Genomic DNA, 22325 nt, shown 5'->3' with positions numbered 1-22325 from the left:
ATCAAAGAGTCTTAAAGATGCTTAATTTAAAAAAGATTATGTATAACCAAAACATGATCTGTACTTATTAAAAGTAACATGTTAAATGGCATCTACCATATTAGGAACAACAAATCATCACATAGTACTATTTTATTACATAGTCCAAGTATCCACTAGCAGAATGAACTAAAACTGAATTCCTAAAACTGAAGTTCCAGAGATTTTTAATACTTGCAGAATATAGTATTTGCTTTGCAAACAAAAGCATCGCAGTACCTTATAATGTCCATTTATGACAGCATCATGTAGGGGAGTGATCTGGTACATTCCTTTGATATTTACATCTGCTCCACCTTTTAATAGTTCACTTACTGTCTGATAAAATCCTCCCACACTAGCTTCATGAAGTGCTGTCCAACCTATTATACAAGAAGGAAATGGAATTTGTTTATGTTTGCTATCTTAATGTTTAGTGCTTGCCCTTTAAATAAAAACTCTATGTTGTTTCTTTAAAAACATTTTGATTATATGAGACAAGATAATCTTACCATGAAAACAACTTGTATTATCAGATGAATTCAATAAATCTGAGGAACAAATCAAATTCATAGCCCCAAATTAATTGTGAAGAAATATGTAAATAAGTAAATTGTGAAATTCAATTATGAAAAACTCAATTGTGAAAAAATATAGAAAGAAGTAAAAAAAAATTTTTAAAGAAGTAAAATATTTGAAACTATTCCTGCCCTCCTCAGATAAAAAGGCTGTAAAGGAGTCATTATTAGCTCACAGAGAATGCCAGCTGCAGGCTACTTTTCTGCAGAAAAGGTGGGGGGAACTATTTATAGCTCAAGGTACTTCCATTAAAGTAACCTAGCTGGTAGGAATACACAGAAGTCACTTCAAAAACATACATTTCTTGGGGCGCCTGGGTGGCTCAGTGGGTTAAGCCGCTGCCTTCAGCTCAGGTCATGATCTCAGGGTCCTGGGATCGAGTCCTGCATCGGGCTCTCTGCTCAGCAGGGAGCCTGCTTCCTCCTCTCTCTCTCTCTGCCTGCCTCTCTGCCTACTTGTGATCTCTCTCTGTCAAATAAATAAATAAAATCTTTAAAAAACAAAAAAAACAAAAAAAAACATACATTTCTTTTCTCATTTGTTTTTTTGTAAGATTTTATTTATTTATTTGACAGAAACGGAGACAACAGGAGAAGGAACACAAGCAGGGGGAGTAGGAGAGGGAGAGGGGGAGGCAGGCTTCCTACTGAGCAGGGACCCCAGGATTATGACCTGAGCCAAAGGCAGCCACTTAACCAAATGAGCGACCCAGGCATCCCTCTTTTCTCCTTATTTGTGAAAAGCTATTTATAGTAAATTTTTAAAAAAGATTTTATTTATTTATTTGAGAGACAGAGCGTAGAGAGAGGCAGAGTGAGAAGAGAGGGACAAGCAGACACCACACTGAGCACAGAGCCAGATGTGGGGCTTGATCTCAGGACCCTGAGATCATGACCTGAGCTGAAACCAAGAATTGGATGCTTAACTGTCTGAGCCACCCAGGCATCTCTATTTACAGTAATTCTAATACCAACTGTTTTAAGAAAACCAGCCACATAGAAAAGTATCCTTTATCTTTGTTAGCAAGAAACAAAGGTATAAGTTATATTTATTAAATTCCAATAAATCATATGATTAATGAAAGAAAACCTAAATGCTGCATTTTAAAAGCATATTTCACTAACTCCTTCCAGAACCTTCTCCATAAACCGGGGTTCTTTAACTCAGTACTAACATTTTGGGGTGGATAATTCTTTGTGGTTCTGAGCATTTTATTAGATGCCAATAACACCCCATCCCCATTCCAGTTGTAACAACTAAAAATGATTCCAGTAACTGCCAAATGTCCCCTGAAAGGTGGTATCACTCCAGTTAAGACCCATTGTCATAAAATGTTAGGGAAGCAGTTTCTCCTATATTATTAATTAGAAAGCTTTGAGGAAGAAATGAAAAGGTATCAAAAATGGTAAATATATAGTTAATACAAGTTTTTTTCCCTATAAATTTCCTTAAAATGCATGTGACTCTTTAAATTGAATATTACACACTATATTTTTGTGTTATTTATGTATACAGATGTGTTATATATCTATACATAACACACACAAAAGGGAGACGTGTTCAATGTTTTTACATTTTATAGAAATATTCACACTAACTCTAAAAAAGACTGAAACATCAAAGACATATATTGCAATCACCAGAGTAACTACTTCAAAATAATGCAAGGACAAAGCGGGGGGAATGTGCACAAGAAACAATTAGTAAAATAGTAGTCCTCAATCCAATCTTTTATATGAAATGAAAATTGATTAATCACTCCAATTAAAAGGCAGAGATTGTCAGAATGGATAAAGAAGCTGCCTTTAAGAAATATGCTGTCTATAAGAAATACATTTTATTTATTAAAGATTTTATTTATTTGAGAAAGAGTAAGAGAAAGAAAGCACGAGAGAGGGAAGGGTCAGAGGGAGAAGCAGACTCCCCGCTGAACAGGGAGCCTGATGAGGGACTCCAAACCTGGAGTCTGGGATCATGACCTGAACCAAAGGCCTAAGCCACTGAGCCACCCAGGCACCCAAGAAACAAATTTTAAATAAAAAGACATAGATGGGACACCTGGGTAGCTCAGGGGCTTAGGCCTCTGCCTTCTGCTCATGTCATGATCTCAGGGTCCCAGGGTCAAGCCCTGCATCAGGCTCTCTGCTCAATGGGAAGCCTGCTTCCCCCCACCCCCTGCCTGCCTCTCTGCCTACTTGTGATCTCTGTCAGGTAAATAAATAAATAAATATCTTAAAAAAAAAAAAGACATAGGTTGAAAATAAAAGGATGGAAAAAGACATAGCAAACAGATGAGAAACATAAGAAGGCTAGGATGCCTATACTGATATCATATAAAGTAGCTTCAAGGCAAAGTATATTACTAGAGATAAAGAGAGGTATTTTATAATAATTAAAATGTCAATTATCAGAAGACATGACAGTTACAACTGTGTATGTACCTAATAATAAAATTTCAAAATACAAACATAAATGGACAGAATTAAAGGGAGAAACCAACAATCCACAATCACAGTTGTTAATATTTCTACACTCTTCTCGTAAAATGATACTCAACTAGACCAAAAAATCCATCAATACAGACATGATCTGAATATTACCAACCATCTTCATCCAAATGACATTTAGATACAACTGAAGATAGATACAACTATCTAAATGACATTAGATACAACTGAAGAACAAACATTCACGTATACAAGGGATATTAAGCAAGAAGACCACATACTAGGCAACAGGCCACTCTCAATAAATGTAAAAGGATCAAATTCACAGAAAGTATATTCCTTTAACCAAAGGAATGAAGTTAGAAATCAATACCAGAAACATACCCGGACAATCCTCAAATATTTAAAAATTTAACAACTTCTAATATAATCTTGGGGTCAAACAAATAATCATACAAAAATTAAAAGTATTTCAAAGTGAGTGATAATGAAAATATAACATATTAAAATCTGTTGGATGTAACAAAAGCAGTATTTAGAGGGAAATTTAAAGCTTTGAATGACCATACCAGGGAAAAATATACAAAAATCTGTGGCCTCATTTTTAAACTTAAGAAGCTAGATAAAGAAAAAAATTAACCCAAAATAAGCAGAGATCAAAATAAGCATAAATTAATAGCATTTAATACAGATAAGAGAGAAAAATTTAAAGACAGATGTTAGTTCTTTGGGGAAAAAAAAAAGCAATAAAATTGATAATATTCTAGCTTAAACTACTTTAGGAAGGAAAGAAAAAAAAGAGAAAGGAGAGAAGGAAGAGAGGAAATGAACAATATCAGGAAAGATAAATATCCCTAAAGATCATAGATATTAAAACAATAATAGGGAAATATTATAAATAACTTTATGACAATAAATTCTATAGCTTAGATAAAAAGGACAAATTCCTTAAGAAAGTACCGCTTAACTAACTGAGCCACTCAGGTGACCCTAAAAAAGTACAGCTTACCAAAACTGACACAAGAACAAACAAACAAAATTAAATTACAGAGAAAGAATTATAGGCTCTCTCTATAGTTTCACTCTAAGTTCTGTCAAACATTTAAGAATAAACTTCCAGTTTTAAGAAAACTCTTCCAGAAACTAGAAGAGAATACTTCTTAACTCATTTTATGAAGTCTACATAACGTTGATACCAATACCAAAATCATTACAACAAAAATTATGAACCAATATTACCTATGAATATAGGTTACATAAATAACCTTAACAAAATATTAGCAAATCCTGATCCCAAACCAGACAAAAGCATTACAACAACAAAAAGTTACAGACTAGTATGACTCATGATCATACATGCAAAAATCCTTAACAAAATAGTAGCATAATGTATCTAACAATATATAAGAGCATGATTTATTATGACCCAGGATCCATTCCTGATAAAAAACACTCAAGAAATTAGGAATGGATTCCTGAATATAAAAAGCAGCTATAAAACCTACAGCTAACCTCATGATTAATGGTGAAATACTACCAGAAATAGTGAAAAATACCAGAGAAATATCAGAACAATAGTGGCTTCTAGAGAGTGGGGATGGGGAATGACTGGAAAGAGGCCTGAGGGAAATTTGTGGAATGTTGGTAATATTCTATCTTGATAGAGGTTTGGGTTACATAGGTGAATATATCTGTCAAAATTCATCAAACAGCACATTTAAGATCTGTATTTTACAGTATGAAAATTTTACTTTTCAAAAAGAAAAAAAGACTATTGAACTCTAGCTCAACATTAATGTTGAGCTGTTCTGTGGTAAAATGCACTAACTTTCTTTGAAATCTGCCCCCTGATTCCTGGCACAGAGCTCCTAAACTCTAATAAACAGGGGTGCTAGGACAGATTTCTGTTCTAGTATTTGGTCTCTCACCCAAGCTTCTCATAGAGAACCCCCAAGACCTTTGCAATTTCATAAGTGATAAAAGTATATGACACAGGGGTCCTAAATTCCTTGCTACTCCCTGGGTTACAGAAGTATCTTTTGTCTTAATGAGACAACTTTTGTAGGGCTCCTGGATGGGGGCTGGTCATAAGAAGGACCAAGTCATGATCAGAAACTTGTAAGTTTCAGCTCCACATCCCCTTCTCCCCTGCCCTGCCCTCATGATGAAGCCTTCATAAAAATCCCCAAAGGCTGGGGTTCAGAGAACTTTTCCAGGTTGGTCAACACATCTACATGCTGGGAAGGTAACATATTCCAGGGATATGGAGGGATAGAAGCTCCTGTGCTCAGGACCCTCCCAGGCCTGATTCTGTATCTTCATCTGGGCATTCATCTGTATCCTTTGTCTTATCCTTTATTATATAATAAACTTATATGGTAAACGTGTTTCCCTAAGTTCTGTTAATTATTTTAGGAAAAGATCAAATTTAAGGAAAGGATCATGGGAACCTCCAGTTTGTAGCCAAGTTGAACAAAAATTGTGGGTAATCCAGGGACCTACTACTTGTGACTGGCATCTGAAGTGGGGGTGGCTGACTGATCCCTTAACCTGTGTATTCTGTACTAATTTGGGCTAGTGTCAGAAATGAACTAAATTGCAGGACACCCAGGTGGTGTTGGAGAATTGCTTGATGTGTCAAAAATCCCATACATCTGGTATCAGAAGTGTTATGAATGTAAGTAGAGGAGAAATACATGAGTATTTTCCTTGATAGTAAATACGCAATAAAAATAAGTACATAGAATCTAGGTACGGGGTTTCTGGAAGCTTAATGTGGAATTCTTTTAACTTTTCAGTATGTTTGAAATTTTCCATAATGTTACAAGAAATTTCAAATGAATTGAACTTCACATGTGAACTTTTGAAACATAACCACTTAAGGACAACCTGTTTTATTTTTTTATTCATTTGAGAGAGAAAGAGAGAGTGCACACGCAAGCGGGGAGAGCATCAGAGGGAGAAGCAGACTCTTTGCTGAGCTGAGAGCCCGATGTAGGGCTTAATCCCAGGGCCCGGAGATATGACCCGAGCTGAAGGCAGACGTCCAACCATCTGAGACACCCAGGAACCCCAGGAACTACCTATTTTTAAAAACAGAATATAAAAATTATCTCCCTCTAATAGTATTTGATAAAAAGTGTGAATTCATTTAGGTTACAGGACCTGTAGAAATTTGTTTATCAATGTGTATACTGGTTAACCTGATTATCTGCCACCAGTCTAGCATGAAAAATGAAATATAAGAAATCCAAAAGTTATTAGCTTTGGAATGTAGATGATGAATTTCCTCCTAGGAAACTTCCTTTCCTTATTTAGGCTTTGCTTAAGCTAAAATAAAAATTAGCTTCCTAAAATGGAAAAAAACAGGGCGCCTGGGTGGCTAGTTGTTAAGCGTCTCTCTGCCTTCTGCTCAGGTCATGATCCCAGGGTCCTGGGATCCAGCCCAGTGTCAGGCTCCCTGCTCTTCAGAAGGTCTGCTACTCCCTCTCCCACTCCCCCTGCTTGTGTTCCCTCTCTCACTGTGTCTCTCTCAGTCAAATAAATAAAACTTTAAAAAGAACAATTTTTTTCTTTTTGAAAATTTAACCATCTTAAAGGAAATCTCTCCAAAGCTTTGTAAGATAATAAATTTCCCAGAAAGAAAAAATAACAAATTTTAAATAAAGATCATAAAAGCAACATGGACGGGACTGAAAGAGATTATGCTGAGTGAAATAAGTCAAGCAGAGAGAGTCAATTATCATATGGTTCCACTTATTTGTGGAGCATAACAAATAGCATGGAGGACATGGAGAGTTAGAGAGGAGAAGGGAGTTGGGGGAAATTGGAAGCGGAGGTGAACCATGAGAGACTATGGACTCTGAAAAACAATCTGAGGGTTTTGAAGGAGCCGGGGGGTGGGAGGTCGGGGTACCAGGTGGTGGGTATTATAGAGGGCACGGATTGCATGGAGCACTGGGTGTGGTGCAAAAATAATGAATACTGTTATGCTGAAATAAAAAATAAATTAAAAAATTTAAAAAAATCATAATATTCCTTATAGGCTCTATCTTAGCAATTGTTAACACCCACAGAGGTATAAGTGCATGCTTTTCTGTGTTATACAGTCTTCAACAATGTGGCCTCTCATTTTTATGTTTTTATCTGTCTCTTGCCTTGCTGTTAAGCTTCTTGCTATTATCAATATCTTGGACTGTGCCAGCCTTTCCTTTCAGTTCTAATGTGACACAGACTTAGGAGTCAGATAGAATTCTTTGTAAAATAATGCTCAAGGCATTGGTTTGAGAGGGTTTTAGCAAAGAAGTTTTATGAGATCTGTTTTTGGGTATTCAGTTTCTTCAGCCTACTTTCTGGTTTCACCCTTGTTTTTGATAGGTAAAGAACGATTGCATCATTTTGCTTTTTTTTTTTAATCAAAGACAAAGATATCATAAAATGTAAATGAGGACTTACAATGCAAATGTTACCTATGACAAGACCATCGGTCTGTTATTATAACATCTTAATTTCTCAAAAGGCACTTACCCTTTCTTGGACTGTATCACAAATACAGCCAAACTTTTCTAGTATACATATCTTTCTGTTTTTACAATATCTGGCATATGGGGCATACTGTAAAAGCTGACTACAGTGAACTGGTATATTACATGAAGGTCATATATCTCTTACCAGTAGTTCCTGAACTTCACTGAGAATACAAATCATCTGAGGAAATATGTTAAAATGCGGATTTCAAGGTTTCAACCTACAGATTTCAAAGATTTTATTTATTTATTTGACAGACAGCATTAACCTACAGATTTTAATTGTGAGACTGTGTGTATGTATGTGTGTGTGTGTGTGTGTGTGCCTGTGTGTGTTTTGGAGGGTGAAATAAACATTTTAAACAAATTGCATTTTAAACAAACATTGCAGGTGACTCTGATGAAGATGGTTGTATTCAAGTCTTTAAAAACAGTACCCTCTGCAATTTTATAAGATGGAATAGCCAGATATAAAGATAGGAGCTAAGATGCCAAGTGAGAAGGAAAAGTAGAGAACAGGAGAGTTCAAAAAGACAGGAAAGTATGTTAAGGATAAAGAATTCATTAAGGTCACAGAAGTATCTGGGGCAGTGAGGAGAACGTGCACAATAAATGGCTGAAGACAAGCAGAGAAGAGACACCAAGGATGTTAACAATGGCACAGAAAACGGCTAATGAAAAGAAATATGTTATGAGATTCTTGAGAAGTCCATAAAGTAAAGTTAGAGCTACTACTGAACTTAAGGAGCAGATAGAGACAAATAGCAAGTACCACACATTTTGTAAGGAAGCAAGTGCTCTGGTTAGCAAGTGACATAGGTGGTTCACTTGGGTATGGGATTTAGAGTAACATCCTGTTAAAACTCTGATTATCATATAAATCCAGGCTTTGCTAAAGTAAGTGTAATCACCTGTTTGTCCATGGACTATCCTGTTCATCCCTGTGCATCATAAGACTTTTCACACTGCTTCATAAACTGAAAAAGTCTAGAAACACTAGTAAAATTATGGATACATAAAGGCACTACCCAGAGTGCCCTAGTGTTGCTAAGTGCCTTGTACTTAAGTGTCCTTAGGGAATCTTTCTTGTCCAGGAGAATAAGACAATTGAAAAAGACAATACTAGAGATCCAGCCTTGCAGAAAGAATGTTCTGAGCTCCCTGTCCCACCCCTTCTACCTTGTACTCTGTTCTCTCCATATCCCTGGCCATTGGTCCTGCTGTACATCTACCATGTTATCTTGGTATCCCCCATAGCTCACCATACCATCAGCTTCTTTCAGCTTTTGAGCTCACTTCTCTTCCATTGAAAGTTGAGTCTCACAGTAACAATGCCCATGCAAAGCCAGCAAGTCAGCCACAGGAACAGCATCATTCTGTGGAAGGCCACTGCACCTGGCCCACCTGGTAGGCCTTGGGCAGGCATAATCTTTGAAGGTGAAATACAATGTCCTTCTCCCTCCCTCCTCATCTTACCACTTTCCTGGGAGAAGATGGTGATGAACTACCTAAGCAGAAAAATCACCTGGAAGCTTTCTGTTTGAGACTTGCCTTACACCCACCCACATTGTCATACTTTCATAGGAGTGACTAAGCAGAAACTACAAACCACTCTCAAGATAATTGTTTGGTAACCCCAACTTACCAGCATAACTTGGCTGATTAACACTACCTCCTTTCATTATATAATGACGAACAAGATCAATGTCATTATGCAGAGCAGCCTGATATAGTAAGTTCTCTCCAAAGATGTTTCTACGGTTAATGCTAGACAGAGATATTTCATTCCTCTTCATTTTTTCTGAAAGGAGGGGATAAACAAAAGAGAACAAAAAGTAATAATCCCTTTTTGAAAACCAGGAAGAATACAGGTAATAGAGTGAATCCAGTCAACATTCTGGAATTGTATTATAAGAGTACTTCATCCATAAACCCAACTATAATGTTATTTACATACAAAAAGATAAAAGGAAAAATGTCATTAGTTTGAAAATACTTGCAGTATATTATAAATCATGTAAGCAGTTTATGTTTATTGAAACCCCATGAAAGTGCATGCATGAGAAGACTAACAGATTACCTTCTTAAAAGTTCTGGTGAAAATGATTATTTAAATCTAGAATTAGATTGTCATTAAACCCAACAAGATACTATAGTGCCAAAATGTGATACAACACCATGAGGAGAAAATCTCAGACATACACAAGGAAGATACAGAAATTAAACACAATGAGGCCAGTAAAGGAAATGTTAAATTTCTTTCTTTGCTACAAATAGTTGTTCCAAAATTAAATAAAGATACATGATCTTGATCTATATAATAGTCTTATTTCCTAAGCCAGGTAATAGACAATTAAAATAGATTCCCAGGTTGTACATATTAGGTATTATTTCTTCACTGTCTCTCCTAAAATACTGATACTCAAAATCCTGTCAATTTTGATGGATACTAGTTCATTTGGTTTTCCTGAATTTCAGAATAACTCTGATGATAGCTTTTATAATTTTGATCTAGCTAATCTGCTCCATCCTAAAATCTCACAAAAGTAACTGAGTACAGCAGCACATTAAAATAAAAAGATTTTTATTTATTTATTTAACAGAGAGACAGAGATCACAAGTAGGTGGAGAGGCAGGCAGAGAGAGAGGAGGAAGCAGGCTCTCCACTGAGCAGAGAGCCCAATGAGAGGCTCAATCCCAGGACCCCAGGATCATGACCTGAGCCAAAAGCAGAGGCTTAACCCAGTGAGCCACCCAGGCATCCCAGCAGCACATTTTTTAATGGATCATAATTTATCTGCTTTGTCTTTATTAGATTCCCTCCATTCAGTTCCACTGAAAAATAAACCAACTTCTGAACATTTGATCCTATCTTATCCCACTCAAAACTACAAAGCATTCTGCTCCTACCAGATAAACTGTATTTACCAAAACAAAAATAGTCTTTACTTCAAGTTTTGAAAGGATCAATCTGATCTTCAAGTAACTTGGGCAAAAACAAAATACAGTATTTTTAGAATATATAGAGACATTCAATAACATGTTGTTGCATATGGATATCTAATTATTCTTCTCCACAAAAAGCCTTGTGCCTTTGTCAAAACTCAGGATTTATTTCGGAACTCAGTACATTACATTACATTGATCTGTTTCCCTATCTTGATGGAAATGTCATGCTATTTTGATTACTATAGCCATATCATTTTTTTGGTTTTGTTTTGGGAGAGAAAGAGAATGTGCACATGTGAATGGGGAGAGGGAGAAGGGACAGGGGTAGAGGGAGAGAGAGAATCCCAAGCAGGCTCTACATCAAACACAGCCATCTCAACAACCCTGAGATCATGCATGACCTGAACTGAAGTCAAGAGCCAGATACATAACCAACTGAGCCACCCAGGAGTGTCCAGAATAAATCCCTTAAGTAGAATTGCCAATTCAAGAATTGTGACTTAAAAGTTTGAAGAATGTAAATAAACTGCCCAGTGAAAAGACTGAACAGGGACACTTGGGTGGCTCAGTCAGTTAAGTGTCTCAGTCTTAGTTTCAACTCAGGTCATGATCTCAGGGTCTGGAGATTGAGCTCTGCATCGGGCTTCGTGCTCAGTGCAGAGTCTGCTTGTCCCTCTCCTTCTAGTCTTCCCCCTATTTTCTCTATGTTGAATAAATTAAAAAAATCTTTAAAAAATAAGACTGAATAAACTTACAGTATTACCAAGAAAATAAGAGAATGCTTACTTTTTCCATATTATTACCACTAGGAATTCTCAAATGTTTAAACCTTTGACATTCTCTTAGTGAACACTGTACTTCCTAATTTACATTTTTTAAATCATAAATGAGATGCTAATCCTTTCAATTATTTTTTTTAAAGATTTTATTTATTTATTTATTTATTTGAGAGAGAGAGAGTGTGTGCATGGAAGCAGGGGGAGGGGCAGAGGGAGAAGGAATGAGTGGCAGAGAATCTCAAGCGGACTTGGAGGTGAGCAAGGAGCCTGATGCAGGGCTGGATCTCAACACCCTGAGATCATGACCTCAGGCAAAACCAAGAGTCAGATGCTTAACTGACTGAGCCAACTAGGTGCTTATATTATATATAAGTTATTTATATATATGTATATTTTTTTCCCCTGTGAACTGCTTGTTCGTGTTCCCGACTCATTTTTTGTTATATTTATTGTTTTCTAAGAGCTCTCTGCAAGTTAATGCAATTAACCTCTGCTATGTGTTATTAATATTTCTTCTGTGTTCAATGTTTGATTTTCTTTAGGGTATTTTCCATGCAATCTTTTTAAAAATATGTGTAGTCAATTTTATCATTCTTTTCTCTCCTGGCTTCTGGGTTTGTCACTCTTTAAGAAGGTTTTTCCTCCTCAGAGATTACAAATATAATTCATTTATGTTTTCTTCTAGTATTTTTTTTTCAGTTAGTCTTTGGCCAAAATGGAATTAAATTTAGTATATGGAATGTTATAGATATCCATCCAAAATTTGTTTATGTTTTTACTATTTACTGCTTGGTCCTTTTTTTTGCTACCAATTTGAGATGCCATCTTTATTATATACCTTCCCCCAAATTCACACTGTATCAGGCTTCTACATTTAAACTCAATTATGTTTCATCAATTTATTTGTCTATTCCTGTGCCTGTACCCAATTATTTTAATCTATATGGCTTTCTAATTGCTTTCATATTATGTACAGCAGGTTCTTGTCTCTCCAGTCTCCCTGTGCTTTTATTTTTCAGAATTTTCTAGGCTAGTCTTTCATGTTTAGTATCATTTTATAACATTCTCATAATTAATCTCCAGCTTTATAAAGCAAAACAAAACAAAACAATTAGCAAATAAACAAAAATCTGTTTTTGATTGAGTTCTCACACATTTATAGAGTAATTTCAATTAGGGAGATAAATTTCTTACATGAATATTTATGGTCAAGAGTAAGATTCTTCTTTCTATTTATTCAAGTCTCTCTCTCTTTTTTTTAAAAGTCCCTCAGTGGAATCTTCAACTCTTTTCTTATAGGCAAGGCACATTTCTTATTAGGTGTAGAGCAGGTATTTTCTCTTCATTATAGTTATTTTAAATGGGACTTTCTCCCATATTTTTCTAACTGGGCAATACTTACACGTATGAAAGATATTTATGTCTTGTTTCAGTTCACTGAATCTTTAAAATATTTTATCTGGAAAAAACTTCAGACTTACAAAAAAGTTATAAAAAGAGAACAAAAGATTCACCCATTATTAGTATTCTTCTATCTGTTTATATCATTCTATCTCCCTTTTCATATAAATATATGCATGCACACAGACATAAATATAAATAATAACTTAAACACACCCTGCCCCTTTACTCACTAATACTTAAGTGTGTATTTTCCAAAAACAAGGACATTCTCTTAAATAACCAAATTATTATTAAATTTAGGAAATTTAACAATGGTATCTTATTATTTAACCTACAGTGCATATTTTAATTTTGCCAATTGTACCCTTATTATATCTTTTCTTTTTAAGATTTTATTTATTTATTTGACACACAGAGATCGCAAGTAGGTGGAAGGGCAGGCAGAGAGAGAGAGAGAGAGAAGGAAGCAGGCTCCCCGCTGAGCAGAGAGCTCAATGTGGGGCTTGATCCCAGGACCCCGAGATCATTACCTGAGCTGAAGGCAGAGGCTTTAACCCACTGGGTCACCCAGGTGCCCCCCCTTATTATATCCTAACCAGTCTTTCTACAGTCTTATGGTTTCTCATAGTTTCTTAGGTTATTCTTTGGGGTTTTATAGGAACAGAGAAATAACACCAAAGAATAATAGTAATTTTGCCTTATCTTTTCCTCTATTCCTCTTAGTATGATTTCTCAAAGCCTTATGCTACATTGGTCACACCACAAATAGATCACATATCTAAATTTGAAAAGGGTTCTGTAACTCTTCTCTCCAAATAGAAGTATAGAAAAAATACCAGCTAATAAGCCAGTAGTTCATCACCAAGTCCTAGTTAAACAATGAGCTGTGCAATGCTGGGAAAAATCTTCAACCTCTATGAACTTCCTCATCAGTAAAATGAGAAAGTCGAGATAGATAATCTCTAACTCCTTTTCAGTACCAGAATTCTATGTCTGTAAGTTACTTAATTAAAAAAAAAATTAAGAAATCAAATATGCCTCACCACTTTTTCCAGCAAGTTTTTTGTTTCTCTGCATCTGTTCTCCACTTTTGAGTCTGGTTGAATGCATATTCCTCCCTTTACCTTTAATCATTAAAGCAGGATCCTGCATTCTTGAAAAAGAAATGTGTTTTTAAAATTACTATCATGCTCTCTACAACCATCCATAGAGAATCATATTAAATTTTTACCGAGTTTTTAAAACTGAAAGGTATTTTACTGAGTTGCTATCAAAGAGCATGGCACTTTAAAATATGGAAATGGTTCCTGAGTAAACTGCAGGTAATTCTGTGACAAGCATGCCGATTTTGGTGGTTTCTAGCTTTTTCTTTGTGCCACCTTGGGGTTTCTTTCCTGTAGGAGCAGTCACCTTTACAAGTATTCTAAGTCTCTTGCCCCTCATTCCCTAAACTGCCATGCCACTATCTATTCACCTTCTAGGGACAAAGAGATAGGCTCTTTCAAGAAAACGGGACTTGCCATGTGGGATTACACTGATCAAAAACTGCAAAATACTGGAATAAAAACAGACACATAGCTGAATGGAATACTGTAGAGTCAGAAAATAAACCTATGTATAGATGGCTAATAAACTTACAATAAAGGAGCCAAAAATATACAATGAAGAAAGGACAATCTTTTTAATAAATGATGTTTGGGAAACTGGATAGCCACATGTAAAACAATGAGATTGGGCCTCAATCTTACATAACACACAAAAAACAATCAATTCAAAATAAGTTAAAGACTTCATTGTAAGACATGAAATCATAAAACTCATAGAAACAAAACACAGTGGGTAGGCACCTTGACATTGGTCTGGACAATCATATTTTGGCTTTGGCACCAGAAGCAAAGGCAACAAAAGAGCAAGAATGAAAAACCAGGGCTAATCAAACTAAAAAGTTTCTGCATGGAAAAGAACACCATCAATAAAATTAAAAGGCAGCCTACTGAATGGAAGAAAATATTTGCAAATCATATACCTGATAAGGGGTTAATATTCAAAATATATAAGGAACTCATAAAACTCAATAACAAATTAAGCAAACAATCCAATTCAAATATGGAAGAGGAACTAAAATGACATTTGCTCAAATGGCCAACAGGTACATGAAAAGGTGCTCAACATCACTAATCAGCAGGAAAATGCAAATAAAAACCACAGTAAGGTATCACCCCATACATGTTAAAATGGCTACATTAAAAAGACAGGAAAGAACAAGTGTTGCTGAGGATGTGAAGAAAAAAGAACCTCTGTGCATTGTAAACTGGTGAGGACACTATGGAAAACAGGATAAAAGATCCTCACAAAACCAAAAATAGAACTACCATATGAGACAGCATTTCTACTTCTGGATATTTAGACAAAGGAAATAAAATTACTATCTTGAAAAGATATCTGCACCTGTGTCCACTGCAGCTTTATTTACGATAGCCAAGACATGGAAACAACTTAAGTATCCATTGATGGATAAATGGATAAGAAAAGTGGTGCATACACACACACACACACACACACACACACTCACGCACAGACACATATACATACATACACATACAACAGATTATTGTGTGTACATATACATACATACACATACACACATAATAGATTATTATTCAGCCATAAAAAAGGAAATCCTGCTATTTGTGACAATGTGGAAGGCTCTAAAGGGAATTATGCTAAGTGAAATAAGTCAGACAGAGAAAGACAAAAACTATATGATCTTATATGTGGCATCTCAAACAAAACAACCTAAACTCATAGATACAGAGAACAGATTGATGGTGTCCAGAAGCAGAGAGGTGGGGAGTGAGTGAAATAAGTGAAAGTGATTAAAACGTACAAACTTCCACCTATAAGATAAGTCCTGGGGATAGAACATACATAGTAGTACTGTATTGCATAGCTGGAAGTCATGGAGGGAGTAAATCTTAGAAATTCTCATGACAAGAAAAGAAAATTCTGTAACTATGTGATGATGGATGCTAATCAAACTTAATTTAAAAAAGAAAGAATGGAAATTAGAATTAGGTTGAAATCCAACAAATCTCTCTTAACTTGTCTTCTTAAAAAAAAAAAGTAGAAGAGTTTTCTGGGTTAAAAAAATTAACTGTACAGTAAATAAGGCAACAACACTGAAAAACAAAGCTCTTCACTTAGGGGTAACTGTGCATTGACTAGTGTCACAAGCATGGAATTATCTATAAGGTCTGCGGCATATCTAAAGAGAAAGATGTAATTTGGGAGTATACCTGAAATTCTTAGTTGAAGAGATATTACTTATTTGATCCTCACTGACAATAATCTTTGGTAAAATCTTTTCTGGCATATTATACAAGTCATCTGTGTGCTTTGCATCTCTGCCTGCTTTTAGTCTGGACGATCTCCTTAACACACATGGAGTATCCTGGCCAGATTTATTTTCCACTGAATTTGAATTTCCTTTATTATGCAGTGGATCACATGAGGTGACATTTTGATGAACCAAAGTTTGCAGCCCAAAGTGTGGATCTTCTAGAGTCTGTAATAAGATGCAAATACACAAAAAACTTTAACAATGCAAAAAATTTAAAATGAGAAGAAATTAAGTTTTATCTTATTCTTTGATTATAAAAAAATGCCTCTTATAATATGAAAGTACAAAAATTCACAGACCACATAATGAAAATTTAATAATATAATAAAAACCAAAGCGGATTTAAAAGTCTAAGATAAGAAGAGCATAAGTAAAAATTATTCTTATCAATATTCATCTTTAAAATTCAAGGGCAAAACTAAGGTTACTCTGGATGCTTTAACTTCACAGGAAACAGGCAGCAAAAAATGACATATAAAAAAAGTAAAAATGTCATACTAGACCAGAGCAATGTTCTACTCAGCCCAGTGGTTATTGTTTTACAGTAGGAAGTTAGTATTTTGTGGGACAAAATTGTATATAACCCCCATTATATTGATTTTAAAAGGTTACCAGTAAATCACGAATGACTCTAACTTTCCCTTAATAATCCATTATAGATTTAACTTTCATGAAGATACATGTATTTTTACACATACCATGTAAACCTTTCTAGAGCTCATTTATATATACAGCTTGCAAAGCTTTTTAGTGTACCAAATTCTGTATTTTTATTATGGTTGAATAAAAGGGTATTTAATTTGTTCTCAATCTCTTTTTTACTTTTAAAAGGGTTTCTTTTTTCGAATACTTGCTATACTCATGCTCACTCTATTAATACCCATCAGTTATAATCTCTTACATTTTACTTATAGTACCTCTTTTCAGATTAGGATACTCGAATGTTTAATTTAATCTTCATGCCCTATCTCCATGATTATTAGCTTTTTTTTCTGGATTTTTTAAAAGTTTATTTTGTCTGTTTTGAAATGTTTTCTATGAGAATTTCATGCAGTATTATGCCAGGTATGTATTTTACAACATGAACTTAGTAACGTGTTATTCAAATTGTCCCAAGAATGTTCATAAAAGTAGTCTGGTTATAGCCAAAAGAAAAAAAAGAGAAGAGATAAAAAATTAAAATGACTATCATTAGTGAATTAGTTAAATAAATTATATTTATATAATATACGTATACTCACACACAAAATATCCACATAGTGTAATAGTATTCAGCAAGTAAAAAGATTTTAGTATGCTACATTCACTGACACAGATAACCAAGATGTATAATCAAATTTTAAAAAGCTGCAAAATGTCAACTATACTTTCATAAAAAATATTTTTAAAAGTTGCAAAGTATTATGTATAATATGGTCTTACTTATACAGAATAAACTTACATAGAATATGCATAGAAAAAATTAGAGACAGATAAGCCAAACTGTTAATAGTGATTAACTCTGAAATATGGAATTGTGGGGGACATTTTCAAAAATTGTATTATTATGTATATTGCTGTAATGTTTGATTTTTTTAAATAATGAGGGTGTATTACTATTATAGTCAGGGGAAAAAAATAAGACTCCTTTAAAAAGGAAAAAAAAACTGTCAACATAAAAAGAGACTTGGCTAGTGGTAGCCCACTGCAGGGTCTCCAGGCATAATACTGCAGGAATTCTAAACCTCAGGAACTTTGCTATCTGACAGTAGCCTCAGATGTAGATTGCAAAATTCTGCTGAAGCCAGGCATAACTTCTCCTTCTCCTGGAAGCCCAACCACATATACTCTATCCTCAACTAGAAATTAATGTGGGGTATCTCATCTCTACTCTACACTAGGTAGGCATAGCAATTCTGTGAGCTAACAGGAAAAAAATCTGGTAGATAATTATTTCCTTCCTATACACAAGCAATCTAATAATAAGTCTCAGGTCTTTGATGAGAAACTTAACTACTTCAACATTTAAATCCCTTGAAAACTCTACCCTGGAATCTCTAGAAAGATCAGCTTCAAACTGAAAAAACATCTTTTGGGTGTTGAAATTTGGGAAGAAGATCTGAATTTAAGATAAAGTATATGGGCAATGAAGACTTGGCAAAAGTCACTAGAAAAGGCAAAATCAGAGACTCACAGTTGCAATTACATGCTGCAGTGAAAGATGCTTGTCCTGCAGCTCCCCTGACTTGGAATCTTGTTCAAAGGGTGGAGCAGAACGAAGAGACTCAAAATTCACCTCTGTTATTTGTGTACAATCTTCACTGGTCTGAGACATCTTGGGCTCCACTCCTGAATATTCATTTCTAGCACTGAGACTGCTGTCTCCCCCTTTTCTGTGACAGATGGATCCCACGTTGCCTTCTGATGATGTGTTTATGGCTGCTAACAACTCAGCTGGCAAGGCATCATCCTTTGTATTTTCTAGGAAATCTTTGGAACATGTCAAGGATACTGATATGGAACTTGGAGAGTTGCTCAATGAGATGTCCAACTCTTTAGGTTCAAAATCACTCATTACTTCAAACAGTCTTTCTTCCTGAGCCATTTCCGGTGATGTGAGTAACCTTTCTAAGGCAGACACAAATGTTTTAAGAGAACTTTCTTCATCCTTGGTTTCTTCAGAATTCATGGTCAATGTGGCTTCCTTTCCAGATTTAGAAAACTTACTTGGTCCTGCTAAGATCTCTGGCTCTACTAACAGCTTCTCCTTTACAACCACCACATCAGATACTTCAGCAGTAGTACCAGACAAAAAGCTAATTTCAGGAGCATTTCTGTCTGTGCTTAGTTCCTGCATATTCCAAATAGAAATTCCATCATTATAGCATATGCTAAAAATTAAAATTAAAACTTCATAGTTTTCTAGTTTATCATCTTGGTAAATTACCACTAAAGAGTTTTATCAATTTTCTTCCCCTTCCATAAAAAAAAATACTCTTTACTAATTTCCTGTACCAAATTACTAATGATTCTGAATACATGGCTAAACATTCACAGTGGACCAAGAGCAAAATTGGCTGGGTCATATTAGCGATACCAATTATCTATTCAACTAAGTTTAAATTATTTGTGCAAAGAGAAGAGGCAGAGATGACATGAATAGTTAGATTAGTAGCTAATCTCAAAACTTCATTGCAAGTAATGACTGTAAAATTCTCTCTTGGGGTGCCTGTGTGGCTCAGTTAAGCATCTGACACTTGATCTCAGGTTCATAAGTTCAAGCCCCCTGCTGGACTCGACACTGGGCGCACAGTGAAAGGAAGGAAGGAAGGAAAAAAATTTAAAAATCACTACTGAATTTTATAAAAATCATTAATCAAGAATAAAATTGGTATAGTTTCACCTTCTTTTTGTTCCCCATCTCTGTATCACTATGTAACTGTGAAGTAAAAAGGCCAAAGGAAAGAAGATCAGAGGGGGAAAAGAAGAAAAATAAAGATACAACTCTATGTAAGTATTACAAGCCTTAGCTATAAATCAATGGTTCTGCATTACAGTTAATTTAAACAGGTAACACAAAACTTACATTTATAAATGACTATGACTTTTCAAAGACATCATCTTAATAGGTTATATATACCTCTTCTTCTAATTTTCCCAATGCTCAAAATATTATTAGACTCTATTTTCTGAAACTGCTTTCAAAAACCATTTACAAGCCATTCAAAAGAGTCTCAATACTTTGAAGACATTGGACATTTTTTTTTACCATTAAAAACTGTTAATGTGCTGGGCACCTGGGTGGCTCAGGTTGTTAAGCGTCCAACTCTTGGTTTTCAGCTCAGGTTCTGATCTCATGGGTCCTAAGATCAAGCCCTGCACTGGGTCTGTGCTCAGTGGAATCTGCTTGGATATTCTCTCCCTCTGCCTTTTCTCCTACTTGTTCACACATGTGCATGCTCTCTCTTTCCAATAAATAAATAAAATCTTTTTTTAAAAAAACCTGTTAATTTGCTTGACCTTAAATAACAGAGTGGGTTTCAATAATTTTTGGCAATTTCTAAACATCAAATCCATCTTCCATTGACACACCATTCTCAAAGAATGCACTGTAATCTGTAAGCTCTCTGGTATTCTGATTTAAGTAAGAGAAGGGAAAACTATTTTACTCTCCCCCTTCTTTCCACACCCGCCACCATTTATCTTCTCTATGTATAGCATACAGAGCTTAAGAAGATATATTTATTAGTAATGTAAAATATAATTTGCTCAGAAAGATAAAAGAAATCTAGGGAAAAAATCAAGAACCAAATTCTATCCATTCTTTATGTCATAGTCCTCCTATTTGTAGAACTTTCATCTACTAAATTCAAGGCCATATATGTAATAAAGTATATATATTGGATTCTGCCTTAAAGGAACTTAATTTCTAAATGAAGACTGAATATATAAGTACGTAAGATATTAAATATGTATAAATAGTATCAGAAACACTGTATAAAGTCAAATGAATGGCATAAACAAAAGATCCCAGTGTGTTATGGTTTTCTGGTGGCGGGGGGGGTAGGGCGGGGGACAGACAGCAAGCAGTGGAGGGTTTTAACAATTGCTAGAAAAATGCCTGGTTAAACAAAGGCAACAAGGTTTCTTTACCACAAAACTTCTCAGAACATGTGCATTAAAATCTCTGAGGAAGGGCGCCTGGGTGGCTCAGTGGGTTAAGCCTCTACCTTCGGCTCAGGTCATGATCTCAGGGTCCTGGGATCCAGCCCCGAATCAGGCTCTCTGCTCAGCAGGGAGCCTGCTTCCTCCTCTATCTCTGCCTGCCTCTCTGCCTACTTGTGATCTCTCTCTGCCAAATAAACAAAATCTTAAAAAAAAAAAAAAAAACAAAACAAAAAACCTCTGAGGAAACTTTAAGATAGAGTAATCTCCAAACTTCTTTGTTCACAAAGACCCTTTTTCTCAGAAGATCTATTAATGTCATAGGATGCAAGTGATCGAGAAAAACTGATATAGTCAGTGAATAATGAACATTAAAGAGGGAGCAATTAACCTTGGTCAAGATCACCAGAGTCATCTGAGATAGATCCACAAAGGAAAAAGGACTTGAACCAGAAATTAAAGATTTGTGAAGGAGTTGAAGAAGGGAAGATACATATTAAGTACCAAGTAGGTGCCAGACACCATGAACTATCATTGCTCTCAGTTCTCACAATAATCCTGTGAAATAGGTATTTCAATTGGTATTTTACACATGAAAATGGACATACTTGCCCCTGAAACACACACTTTCTGGTTCCATATTTTATGTTCTTTCCCTTGCTTTTTGGCTCCTGACTTGAACAAAGGCATGGAAGTAGTAATGTATAAGGTATACCTGAGATAAAAGAAGGTACAGGTATAGGTATGGTAAGGTTGACTTGGGGAGATCCTGGACTGTTTTGAGTCTGTTGTGGGCAGAGTCAGTCTTAAATTCCTCTAATTCCCCACAGCACCAAGGAGAAAGCAAAACCAAAAGAAGCACTCAATATGTGGTTACTGAATAACATCTGGAGGATGGGAAAGCAGTATCTAGCAGGAAATAGTAAATGAACTGTGGTAACAGACAAACCAACAGAAGGCATTTTTGCTACATCATCTCCACGATTAGTTTGATAATAAGTTACATACCTCTCTTCTAGATACACAATAAGAGACTAATAATACTGGATATGAAACACAGATCAAGGTACATTCTAAGGAAGATGGTAGAGTAGAAGGACTCTAAGCTCACCTTATCCCACAGATTCAACACTGGTATAAATAATTCAGAAAATGACCCAATGACTGGAAGAACAAACTCATAGCTAAATAAAGAGAAGAGGACACAATGAAGAGGATAGGAAGGCCAGAGATGCAGTGGGGAGCTAAAAAGACCTGCAGGACCCTCCCTGGGAGGGAGAAACTCCATGTGGAGAGAGACAAGAGACAAACACACTATCACACTGAGGGGAAGACTGCTGGGAAAGACAAATTCCCATAACATTTGGCTTTGAAAACCAAAGGGGTTAAATTTCATAAGTTCTTACAACCAGTCGGACTTAAAACCTAGAACTTTAAAAATCAGCGAGCTTGGCCAGGAGGGTGAGAGGAACAGTCCTTGTTTAAAGAGAGCACAAAAAACAACCTGTAGAGATATACCACAGAAGCAGCAGCTGGTAAAACACTTGTGGAGTAGGGAGGGAAATTTGTTTATTCATCT

The 22325-nt window shown here is 35.5% G+C and overlaps 1 protein-coding gene across 1 annotated transcript in view; it reads right to left on the bottom strand.

The window, feature by feature from the left end:
- Positions 1-22325, bottom strand: part of ANKRD31 (ankyrin repeat domain 31) — a 149098-nt gene that overhangs the window by 92657 nt on the left and 34116 nt on the right. The window contains 5 exon segments of the mRNA XM_082724937.1: positions 259-401; positions 9216-9371; positions 13746-13855; positions 15999-16267; positions 18276-18932. Coding sequence (XP_082581063.1) covers positions 259-401; positions 9216-9371; positions 13746-13855; positions 15999-16267; positions 18276-18932 — 1335 coding nt within the window.

Source organism: Mustela nivalis (assembly GCF_964662115.1).
Source record: "Mustela nivalis genome assembly, chromosome: 3".
Taxonomy (NCBI): Eukaryota; Metazoa; Chordata; class Mammalia; order Carnivora; family Mustelidae; genus Mustela; species Mustela nivalis.
Note: the sequence above shows the minus strand (reverse complement) of the source record. Positions and strands in the feature narration are given on the sequence as shown.